Below are 12,463 nucleotides of genomic sequence, written 5' to 3'. Positions count from 1 at the left end.
CTTCAACGCTTTATATTTTCTTGCTATACTTACCTGCGTGTGTTCAAAGAGGATTTACAAGAGCATCAGTTGCAAATTATATGAGGCCTACCACTGAGTCAACCTAGACTACAGCAGGAAGCCCATATCAGAAAAAACATGCTCAGATCAAAGCATTAACAGCTTCTATTCCTGCCACCGCTGTGTTGACTAAGACCCAGCATTTGAAACAAAAGTATATAATGTAGTGTTTCCAATTTGGAACTAACAATGACTTTGAAGAACAGTTAAGTTCAGGAAAAAGCAACTGCAGTTCAATATGATGAGACGCAAGGAGCTAATTAGCACTTGTGTCCCATGCTGAGATAGCGGAGCTGTGGTTGTTTTGTTGAACAATTGTCAAGATTGCCTGTTCTATGCTCATTAATTAGATTGTTTTTTTATTTCTCCATGCATCTTTGAAGCAGAAAACAGTGTAGCACAACAGCAGAGGCTTTTATTTCCGATATACATGACAGGGAGAGACTTTCTACATGTCATTTACTGTAGTAAACCTGTGGGAAGTTAGTTTCTGCTTCAACTGTTGCCTGTCAGCAGAGGAAATGACTGTCATTCTCTGGTGATTTATCTATGATGCCCCATCATGCAGTTCTGAGGATGTTACACTGCTGGGCCTGAACCGCTCATTTTGTCAAGTGGAGAGTTTGAACTGTGAATGGCCGAAGGGGAAATCATAGGAGGGGAAATGACTTTACATTGAAAGGTGCCAGCAGCAGAAAGAACAGAGAATAGAAGCAAGCAGGTGTACACTGCTGAATGAATAGACTGTGCTATGCTAAAAAGACATCTCACGGCTGCAGTATCCCTCCCAGGAGCAACAATCATTGAATGGTGCTCAGCACACCACGACCGCAGACAAACAAACTGCTCGCCACTGATCAGAGCAACAGCTACTCACACTGCATAGCTAAAGAGATGATTAATCTGCTTTGGTGAATGCCCTAGAAAAGCTTCCCTGTCTCCAGCCGCTTCAATCTGTTGTGTACAGAGATGATCTTAGATATAGGGCTTTTTGTTTGCTGAAGCACCTGCTCCCCAGTGCCACCCGCATCGTACGGCGCTGCCTCTGGCTTCCCATAGAGGCATTTGTCCACAGCGTGCAGTAATTGTAGTGATCTGCCAAGTGATTAATTGTTTAATAATTTCTGAGGCGATTCTGTGTTTCGCTGTTCTGCTCTGCTTTCTGTCAAGTCAACATTATTTAAACAGCACTTGTAAAAGTTTTTAACATAAAACAAAAGATACAAATAGAGATAACGGAGAGGAAACGAAACAATGGATGATATAAATAAGAGATGCTCATCGCATACTGCTAGAAGCAGCAGTTTTAGAAAGATAGAGGATAGTCTTCCCTTTGTGAGGGACTCAGTATTTTGGAGACCTGCAATTGCTAGCTTTCGTTTCCAGTGGAAATAAGAAAAAGTGCAACTAAGAGAGCACATGCTTAAAAATATATTTTTGGTATTAATAATGATGTTAGATTTTAGAAACTCCTTATTGCTTGCTTTTCATTAAATTTAACATATTGATTCATTGGAAGTTCAGACCTGCCAAACTACTATCCAGACATCCATCCAGTTTCTCCCCTGAAGGCTTTAATAGAGCACTGTTCATAACTGACACTTATCTTAAGGGTAAGGACAGTTCCCAGGATTCATTATGTCAATATGAGTAGAGCATATCCTTTAGGCAACTAATTACACTGCCCATCAAAGCGCTTACCAAATTGGGCCAGGCTTTGCACCTTACCGTCAGTTTCTCTGCATGCAGACAAGGAATGGACCTCATGTTTGACCTTGACTTGTCGGATGTCATCTCCTTTGGCAGCTCTAGTTCTCTCACCCAATAATCCTCTTTACTTTGACATGAATGAGCTTTGTAAGTCGTAGTATTCCCTGAGTCTTTTAAAAGCAGCGTGTTGAGCAATTTTAGCGATAAAAGAAAATGAGGATGAATAAAAAAAGAAACTCCAAACCAAAAAGCAATTTAACATTCGATTACCAGGTAAGGGTTGCTGCAGAGTATCACTGTCGCAGGTACAGAGATTAATTATCTTTGATTTTAACTATGATGCCTTCAGAATTTATCGCATGCCCTAAGAATAAATACATGCCCTCTACAAATCAATAGCAATGAAGTGAAAGGAGATGGCGTATAATGGTGCATTTATCTCCTGCTTGAATACATGCAGTTAATCAGGGTCTGCTTGGCCTCTCAGTGGTTTCATTTGGATGGGATTAATCCCCACATTCCTCTCAGGCCTGAGAGATTTAATCAGAGAGAGGGTTGAACTATGGTGTCGGAACGAAATCAGACGATGACCGGCCTGGGATTACACTTGCGGATGTGAAAGTCTGATGTCAGGAGCAACCCACATTCCGTCTCTTTTTTTTTATTATTCCAATATAATCTATTCATTCCAATATAATCTAAAAGCCCTTTGACTGTATGCATTAAAAAATGCAAAGATGAAGTAGAGGAACTCTATTACTCAGAGTCGTCTCAGAAATATGGATATGTGCCGCAACTAATATGTGCTGCCAGGGTGTCTGTCAGTGCATTTGAACCTCGGCCTCCCTCCCTGCCTCCATCTGGCCGTGGATTTTTATGGATTACTAACATAAAAAAATAAGTCAAAAGCTGAGTCATAAATATTATAGCCACACAACTTACAGACCACTAACTTTTTAAATGGAACAGATGATTTTTTTCTAGCATTACTTTAAGTGAAGAATTACAATAAATAAACTGAAATATTTTGTAATTCTACCTGATATGCTTGTGTTACAGTGTCGAGCTGGACTTTAAGCTGCAGGAGGACAAGCTACAGCCTCTGATGAAGAGACTTTGTCCCCTGGACAGCCAACAGTGCCCTGCTCTGCCTTACTCCAATGAAGTTTTCACATCTACTCCGAAACGCAAGTCGAAGACAGAATCCAAAAAGCATGCTCGATGGAAACTATGGTTCCTCTAAATAAAACCTGAAGCCTTTGGAAACGACCATTTTCTTGGGCACGTTAATACCCCTGTTATTCTCAAAATTGCTGAAGGAATATTCAGATGGGGTAATCAACACATGGGAATGGAAACCACGTGATTTAAGGTTCTGTGTTGAGATTCCACACCATGTCACCTGGGGACTTGAGACCAAAAAAATAAAAAATAAAAACATTTTAGATTCAGTCTTACCTTTTCTGGCATGTTTGCTGGACAGGATCGACACACATCTGCAAAAACTAGGTGAGCTTTGACATACATTTTTGCGCATATATTTTTAAAATCTGTGTAAAAATGGCCGTTATTCACGTACTGGCTCAATGCACCTCTCACTTTATATTGAAATCTCTTTGTTTCACCTTCCAATGAATGCAATGCACTTTGGTCTTTTCCCCTTAGAGTATATTGCTTGGCAACAAGAGGAGGAGCCATGTGGAGGGTCTTTTAATGGGTGAAGCTCTAATCTTTAAACGGACATCAGCCCCCCATCCCCCACTTCCTGAAAGCACAAACATTTGACTTTTGAGAGAAGCATGTGTAAAAGACTGAAACGCTATATGACTTTATGTCAGCGCTGTTCTTATAACCCCTACTATCCCCTCCTGTTCCTCCTTATCTGTTAGCATACTGTGTAATTTGTTTGTCTGACAGAACATCTCCTTGCCTTTGCTAATAACTCCTCCTTGTCCTTCCTCTTATTGTAACACCTTTATCTCTTTCTCTCTTTTGTAGCTTTTTATTAAGCTTATGGTGCAACTGACCATCTTTGCTTTAGTCATTCTGTCATTTTCTGTTCTTGGAGTGACACGAAATATTCAGAGTGTATACTTTGGAATATGTTCATCTTTATAGCAAAGTACTGTGAAATGAATTTTTAAAAATATGTATGTTTGGGCCCCTCCTCTTGAAGCAGGTACAATAGATAAAAAAATACAGTATTCTGGGTTAGATTTTTTTAAACAGCATATATAATGTTTTGACTACTTGTATGGCAGAGTATTTTCTATGATAACACTGTTTGCTTTTTATTTTGAGTATTTCTTTATTGGCTTGTTTTGTTTAACAGTTCAGACAGAAAGTAAAAGCTATTTTGACATTTCTCTTGAGTCCAAGAGTTTGTCTTGGCTCTCAGTCACAGCAAAGATGTGAAATCTTGAAACTAATACATTTTAAGCCACTTGTCTCATGTCCAGTTAGCTACTTTAACAATCCAACTGTTGTTTTGTAACATTTATTTATCCTCATCAATTTAGTAAAATGGGAAAAAAAATAACTTTTGAACGCCAAACACATGTCCACCAACCCACACAAACAACTGTGCACTGAACTTGCAGCAAGAGCAGAAGGGCTATATACAGTGCTAAAGAAGTAATGGTAGCAATCTTACAGCAGAAAGGACTTGTGTCCACCAGCTTTGGTCAACTAGGGGAAAAAAACAGAAATAAAACACAGATGATGTAGCAATGACACTAAACTTGCACGCTTTTATAAAGCAGGCATTTATTAAATTCCTTTAGTCACTTCATAACAGCAGCTGTCATGTAAATAATTGAATGGAATTGTACAAGAATTGTCAGGTAGACTCTCACTGGCCTCCCATTGTTAGATTACACTGTAGATTACATTATTCAGGTCAACAATCTCCATGCAAAGATCTGTACCTTGGAAAAGTGCAATTTAGTGATTATGTGCAATATTATGCATTTTTCTACTGTTTCTACATCACAATTAAAACATTTTCAAATGAAGGTGATTCAGTGTTCTCTTACTGTATGTCTTTTAAATGTTAGATGGTTACCCTAGCCCTAACCGTTCTGTGGAGCAAACCTAGAGATATTAAGGCTTCACTCACACAGGCCTAGAGACCAGTTGGCAACCCCCTGGCAACCTCCGGTCGCTAGGAAAAATGTGTATTCCCCTAACCAGTTGGCAAGAGGCTGCCATAGGTTTCTGAGCTAAAACCCTCATCGCCATTGTTTTGGTTCTTAGCAGATTGCCATGGTTGCCCACAGTTTGCTCCAAGAGGTCGACTTGTCTGTAAACACTTGCTGACTACCCACCAAATGGCAGTGAAACCTGAAAAACTGTGATGCAAACCAGATACAGAGGATTTTCACCCTCTAAGTACAAGTTGCGATTTTCTGCTAAAGCCAACATGTTTCAAAAGACTCAAACTTCACTTTGAAGGTAAAGGTCTCTTCGGGTTTGGGTTCACTGTTTCACTACTGTTTAGCAAGTAGCTTCCAAGTGTTTGCTGAAAGGTCAATGTCTTCCATGCAAATAACAGGCAAACACAGTAATTTTAGTAACCCAAGGAATTGCAGGTTTTCAATCATTTTCAGTGCTGCATGGAATATCTCATTGCAAACAATTTTACCAAGCCACTGCCAGCACCCTCCCGCAACTACAAACAAACCAGCTGACCAGTGGTTGAAGTGGGAGACAGGGGTGATTCTAGGATCAGAGCTTTGGGGGTGCTGAACACCCAAAGAGCTGCCCAGCCAGGCAAGATAAACTTTACTCGTCACGATGAGACGTCTTCCCTGTGTCTGTCAGTCCCTGCATCCTTAAATGTCTCCAGTTGTCCCGAGTTCCCTCTGACTGTCTCCTTGGTGCATTTAAACCCCTGTTCCTCCCTGTCCTCATCGTCTGTTGTCTTCGTCTCCGTTATCAGTCATAATTTTACCATCTCTGAGTAAGTCTGCAAATTTATTTATTAAATCATAAGATTCTTAAATTCACCAAGTCTTTCTGTGCCTGGGTCCTCGTCACAAAACATGACATCACTGTTTTGTACATTTTAACACAATTTAATCCCCATATTTGGGAAAGAAAAGCAAAACACTATTTTAAAAGTCAGTAACAAAACCATCAAATCAGATAAAGGTTATTTAAATGCTGCAAACGAAGAATGGATTGAAATAAAAAATATATATACATATCCTAACCTTAATTACTGGGGGAAAAGGATGAATGATGATCATAGTGAGTAAGAAGTAAACCGAGTGCATTTTTTGGACAGAGACTCACTTTTAATGTGTATGTATAATACAATACAGATATATAAAAATACACTCCAAAAATGGAGTCCTTGAAATGTACGAATGTACAAAATATTGATAAATAAAATTATAAAAATGGAGGCAACTTTGCCTGTGGTACAATCTATGAAAAGATCTTTACTGCAGATACTACTATGGCTCTGCAGATTTTTTATTTTATTTTAACCTATGTCGCCTCACCTTGAGGTTGGCAAATCTGTCTATCACTTTTTTGGTGATCAACTCTATCAAGCAATTTAACAGTTTCTGTTTTGCCTGTCAATATTCCCTGTCTGTTTTTTTACCTGGTTCTTCCTGACCTTGTACTTTCTCCTCACTTTCCCCTCTTTCCTCTCTCCCTCTTTGGACTGACAATCATACACAAATAGATTGTATTCAATTAGATGAAAAAAATTACATTAATAATGTAAAAACAAATACTATTAAGATCACTAATAAAAAAAAGTCCTCTCTCAGTTTACTTTCAACCAAAAGGCAAATAACCAAACCACATGAACATCTAATAAAAGATATAAATATTGAAACACTGATTCAACATTATTCTTGATTGACGGATCATTTGATCTTACACTTTTACCTGAATGTTGTTCCTGGGTTTAATCTTGGCACATGCACATATGACAAAATAACCAACTTCTCTCATTCCATTTCAAACAGGACAGTGGCAACAACAGTAAGCTACTGTTTACTTTATCTATACTTTTTTTGTTAAAATGTTATGTCTCAAACAAGTACTGAATGCTTTTTATATTTTTAGTAGTGTGTCACACAAACAGTAAATATTGTCAAAAAAGTAAGAAGTCTTTGGTGGTGCTTTGATTTTGCTTCAGCACCCCCAAAAAATGGGCTAAAATGGGCTAAAATCACCCCTGGTGGGAGAAGTTATCAACCAGTCTCTATACGCTATAGACCTAACTTTTTTTTCTCCTGTGACCATATAAAGCAACACTGAGGGTTTCATTAATGAAAAAGGGAGTACAGAATGGAGGAAACACACTTATTCAACAACTACCCCCTCCACCTTGCAATTCTGTATAAGAGAGTTTGACCATCATAAGGCCTCAGCAACTATTCAGTTGAGCTAAAACAACAAGAAACAAACAAAACAATATTAGGGTTCAAATGCATACAAGCACAATTACACTTGAAAATAAAACAATCACCACACTTAGTGCCTCTCTGTTTCATAGTCTGTTTTACTTGATTTTGTAAAGGATTATATAAACATAAAGTGTGCTTTGATTAGTAGATTTAAAAGCTTTTAGTTGCCACAAACATGATGTAACAATGGTACCAGTCATTGGAAATAATTATTTCCACTAGTTTGCACTACTCTGTAAGCTTACAAGAGCATTGTGGTAAAAGTTCTTTTTTTTTTTTACTTTCACCACTCCACACTGTGACACCTGTGAAGCCAAAACAAGCTAGGTCTTCAGGCAGACACGGAAGGTCATTGGAGGAAAAGTTGAAAATGTGTGCTGCTGGATTCCCTAACTATATGTCATTAGTTTGTTTTTGTCCTGTGACCTATGGAGAAACCCATTTCTTAGAAACAGGTTTACTTCCAAAACTGTGTGTTAATACTCAGGGAGCTTTTTGTGTGTATGTGATAGGTGTAAACATAGCTCAAGTTTGTCATGCAATTCTCCACGAGAAAATGTATAAAAAAAATTGTTGATAGTAGTATTAAAGTAAAGAGGTACAGTTTTCAAACAGAATACTTTGTTAATGTAGTGACGTATTCGTGCTAGAAATCATCCATGACAGCATCAAAGAGTGAAAACCCAATAATCATTTATCTAAAAAAACAAAAGTTTACTCGAAGATTTACTAATGTCAGGGTAAGTGCTTGGAAAATTCAATACGGATGAAAAGATCTGGCTGATTTGAATGATGGTGATATTTTTTGTGATTTAGAACTACATTTAGAGTGTTGCGTATGAAAAAGTTTTGGTTATAATACATATTTTTACACTGTTCAAAAATCCTGGATATTTAAACCGATCTTCAAATCAGTTTTATTTATATAGTGCCAAATCACAACAACAGTTGCCTCAAGGCGCTGTATAATTGTAGTATCTTTACCTCTTTTGTACGGTAAAGGCAATAATACAGAGAAAACTGATATGGACTGGGTAATAGGGATGGGAATCACGACAAGAACCAATTCCCAGAGACAGATACTTTATGCTGCAACATCGGCTGTTTGCAAGCACGTGCACAGATAGCATGCTAACATTAGGCTAGCCAGACAGCATGCTAACACTAAGCTAGCCAAGAACCCAGAGTGAAAGCTGAGCGAATGCCAACCCCAGGCCAGCAGTGACCCTGAATTTCAACAGTTAACAAACTGATAAGAAGTCAGGCAGCAGCCTCCGTTTCTTCCTGTTCAGGTTTCTACAGTAGAATCACTATGGCGATCGTTTTGAAGTGTCTTTGTGCTGATTTTCATTTTTGCTTTGTGTTTTTGGCTACTACCTGCATACTTTCACGCCCTGAGGCCAGGCATTGCCATGCACCAGGAGGAAGCCATAACCCACAGCGGAGGGTCTGCCAGTGGGTCCAAGAATTTTATCCCAATACCTAATGGCAGTCAAGATGCTGTTGCCTAGCCTGTAGAGGTCTGTGTGTGCAAGGATGTGACTCACCAGACCATAAATGACCCACCACTAAACTGGTCATGCTGAACAATGTTACAGGCAGCATTGCATTGCTAGGCCCTTTCACCTCTGTCACATGATCTTAGGGCTAACCTACTGAAAAGCACAGGGCAGTGCCATTCCCACCAGCGGCCTACTGCAGGTCATTTTGCTCTGGGAGTGCTCATCCTGTTCCTCCTTGCACAAAGGACATATATCAGGCATATATATCACCTTCTACAGGTCTCCTAGAGTAACTGTATGTCTCCTGGAATCTCCTCCATGCACTTGAGACTGTGCTGGAGAGACAGCAAATCGTCTGGCAATGGCTCGCATTGATGTGCTGTCCTGGAAGTTTTGTACTAATAGTAAAGTGGTGGCTCTTACCCTAGCCAAATGCAAAACTACAGAAAAAAACATTCAGAGAAGATGAGGAGGGGAAAATGTTAGTGTCCTGCACCTGTAAAACCATTACTGTTTTGGGGGTTGTCAAATTATTGCCCCTCTAAAGCACCTGTTAATTTCATTAACACAAAAGCAGCTGAAACTCATTAACAACCCCCTCTGGTACTTAACTGACCAGATCAATATCCCAGAAATTTAATTCACCTGATGCTATACTCTGAGTTAAAAATGTTTCTTTCATTTTTTTGGAGCAGTATATATGTGCCAGGAATTACACTGAAGTTTCTAGACTATGATAGTCTCTCTAAAATCAGTGCCTTTTGAGTGGTGTTACGAACACTCTTAAGGAAGACCATGAGGTTGGATCCACCAGTCCCAGTGGTGTTGAGTGCAGTACCCACACCTCTGAATGGACAGCCCACAGATTGCGCGTGGTTACCAGGAATAATGACGTACTTGGTCACAGTATTGAGGTGATAGTTTCGTAAATCCACCAGTGCGGAGACACAAGAGTTGTAGGCCTGACAGAGGTCAGAGTTGGAGCAGGACAAGATGAAGTCTCGCAGCGGTGGACAGACGGAGAGCGTTTCTATCAGCTGACGGTGGGCAGGAGGCATGTAATCTCTCATGCGTGTCAGGAACGCTCCTAGATTGAGTGAATCAGTGAAAGGGACAGAAAAGAGACCTTGAAAGAATGAAAATAATTGTCTATCCTGGAAACATTCTCATTCAAAGCAATCAGCTGGCTGCACAAATGTGATTTATTCACGAGAGCCATCTGAAGGGGTCAAAGGTTGAAGGCAATGCATGCTTACCTGTCTCTTCCTCATGCTGGATGCACAGCAAAGCATCAAAGCATTGAATAGCTGAACTCTGGGCAGCACTCCCACCTGATAACAAAATAGGCTCATCGCTCACACCTTCATACATCACCCCCCTTGGAAGCATTGGGTTGTTTCTCCATCTAAAACAATTCAAACAAAAAACCTATACTGCAAGCCTCCTTTTAATAGATGTACATGAATTTAAATATGTATGATACGATTTCAGATGTTATCCTATAAAATATAAAGTGCACCAATAGAAACAGATAAGAAGATAACTTTTACTGAGATAAATCTGCATGAGAGAAATACTGAAACCTTGAAAACCTTAGTTTGGAGAACACTGTAGCAGTGCTAAACTCACCCTGAGACAAAAATTCTCAATTTTCCATGAAATGCAGCTGGCTCCACGTGATCTGGAAATAGCACAGATTCAGTTGTCTAATTACCTTGAATTTCTCTGTCTTCATAAAAGAGCACAGCATGTAAAGTGATTAAATTCATGTGAGCAAGCCTTAATTCAAACTTACTGTGCATAAATTTGAATTTTTCCTTCATCTTCTTTAAAGACTGAGTTACTTTGATGAGGCCATTTTTTATCCCAGCGAGGTCAGAGACTTTAATGGCGCGCATCACCTCCAGCGCCCCCTGGTTAAAGTCAAAGGTTTAAACAGCATTACCAAGTTACAAGTGGCAAAAGCACACACAGTTTGTGGACCAGGGAATAGAGAAATTGAAAACACCAAGCTAATGTTCAGAAAGACTTCAAAAGAAGTAATACTAACCATTATGCCGGGTGAAGCCGCCATCTCAACCAGCAGTGACACAATAAAGAATCCCCTGCAAGTGTCACCACCAGGGAAGGAAAATATCAGGTCCATGTTCCTATTTTTAAAAATAATATTTAGCAAACAAATGAGTAAAAACCACATGACACATGAGATTACATAACAGTCCAGAGTGATACTTACCCAATTCTCATATCCCTGAAATGAAAGTAAAAGAAAGAAGTAGCAATTATTAGAATTTCACTGTGAGGTTATTATTGCATTTAACGAGACTGCCTAATATTTTGGCATTAAATAAGAAAAAGGATTACCCTGTGGGATCCTTTAACTTCCAGTTGGCTAAAACTGAATCTGCATATGTCAGGATCGGTGGAAGGCCAAGTCTGCGTGATACCAGCCAAAAAGGCAGGGCCAGAGCCTTTGGGAGTATCTATCAAACAACCATAACAGTGAAGTTTCAATCCAGCAGGCTCACTAAGATTTCAGGGATTGTAGTGACTATCTTTTGGCCGCGCCAGCAGTTTTGACCAGGCTTATTTGTCTGATGATTTCCCTTTCTAATTTCTATTTAACATTAACTAGTGAAAAGTTTCACTTTTGCTGTGAAATATGTCACCTCCTGCTTAATATAAATTTGGTTTAGTCATGGTCAAATTAAGCCCTGCGGCACCATTAGTCAAAATGTAAATGTGCCTCTATCTACCACATTGATGACATTCCCATCAGTTTTAGTTTATGTTTTGTTAACAAATGCTTATTTTTTGTGTTATGAAATAGCAAGATAAAACTGTAACAATTTATAATAACGACACACTATTAAGCACAAGTAATGGATTCATTAATAGTTTATTCGTCATTTATGAACCATTAATCCACCTGCGTGTGCCATTTATAAACATAGATATAAACGTTAAATCTTTAGTAATTCATGGTTAATTCAAGCAGTTAATAGTTGTTAATTAAGTATTGTGTGTTATTTCATCTAAAATGAGGACAATCTCTATGTTGCAAAGCATTTATAAAATAATCTCATGGTCACCAGGACCTTAAGAATCAAACACATCTCATCTGTCTTCACAACAGAAAAGGATACAAACAAAGAGCAAAATGATACAACATGCTAATATTTAATGGAAGGTGCAAATATTGCTCACTAAATATTTGCAGAAAACTGAAATGTGAGCAGCACCAGAGTTTGTAGGAGGGTTTAAGAAAGCAACAGAGTAAACTTCTGCATATAAAATAAAACATAAATAAAGTTAAGACAAAGCAATGGAGGATATTTTACAGAGTGTCATAAAAAAGTTGCGAACAAAGTATCATTAAAGTGATAAAAGCTACTTTAGGCTACTGAGATGTTATGAGTTATGAGTCATTTTTTTAGTTTGTTCCTCGAGTTTATCTTCGCTTTAGTTTGTAGTCAGCTGTAGTCAGCTAGCTAGCTTTAGCCAGATAAGCTAATGCATTAAAAAAAATTAAAAGGAGTTGGATGTTTTCAGCAGTGGCATGGGGTGGTATGTCCCACTCCAAGTGTCACCCTAGTTTTGCATGTAACAGTGTTGTTTATTTTAATAATAAACCTACTGCAGGCTGGCTGTGTTTGTTGTTGTCAGTAGCAACCGATGTCTATAATTATGCAAGAGCACATTTTGTTCCAACACCAAACAAAGGCATTTCAGATTTCAACATTGGTGGTTGATACACTCTGC

General features: G+C 38.8%; 2 protein-coding genes across 4 annotated transcripts in view; one reads left to right on the top strand and one right to left on the bottom strand.

The window, feature by feature from the left end:
• Nucleotides 1-4,784, top strand: part of insyn2ab (inhibitory synaptic factor 2Ab) — a 22,946-nt gene extending 18,162 nt beyond the window's left edge. The window contains exons 5-6 of one of the 2 annotated variants that reach the window (XR_311579.2): nucleotides 2,830-3,279; nucleotides 3,436-4,784. Coding sequence is in view for 1 of the 2 variants with exons in the window: in XM_005727446.2 (XP_005727503.1) it covers nucleotides 2,830-3,013 (184 nt within the window). In the remaining variant the exon portion in view is untranslated. Of the gene's footprint in view, nucleotides 1-2,829 lie in introns of both variants that reach the window. The other variant, XM_005727446.2, reaches the window with a different exon arrangement.
• A 2,057-nt stretch (nucleotides 4,785-6,841) lies between these two features.
• Nucleotides 6,842-12,463, bottom strand: part of LOC102203413 (indoleamine 2,3-dioxygenase 2-like) — an 8,458-nt gene continuing 2,836 nt past the window's right edge. For both annotated transcript variants that reach the window (XM_005727444.1, XM_005727445.1), the window contains 7 exons: nucleotides 11,066-11,184; nucleotides 10,938-10,952; nucleotides 10,752-10,851; nucleotides 10,497-10,614; nucleotides 10,331-10,382; nucleotides 9,958-10,106; nucleotides 6,842-9,788 (listed from right to left, as the gene is read on the bottom strand). In XM_005727444.1, coding sequence (XP_005727501.1) covers nucleotides 9,433-9,788; nucleotides 9,958-10,106; nucleotides 10,331-10,382; nucleotides 10,497-10,614; nucleotides 10,752-10,851; nucleotides 10,938-10,952; nucleotides 11,066-11,184 — 909 coding nt within the window. In that variant the 3' untranslated portion in view covers nucleotides 6,842-9,432. The remainder of the gene's footprint in view (nucleotides 9,789-9,957; nucleotides 10,107-10,330; nucleotides 10,383-10,496; nucleotides 10,615-10,751; nucleotides 10,852-10,937; nucleotides 10,953-11,065; nucleotides 11,185-12,463) is intronic.

The sequence above is a fragment of the Pundamilia nyererei genome, unplaced genomic scaffold (assembly GCF_000239375.1).
Source record: "Pundamilia nyererei isolate P.nyererei 1_Seehausen unplaced genomic scaffold, PunNye1.0 scaffold00024, whole genome shotgun sequence".
NCBI lineage: Eukaryota > Metazoa > Chordata > Actinopteri > Cichliformes > Cichlidae > Pundamilia > Pundamilia nyererei.
The sequence above is the reverse complement of the archived record's forward strand: the minus strand, read 5'-3'. Positions and strand labels throughout refer to the sequence as shown.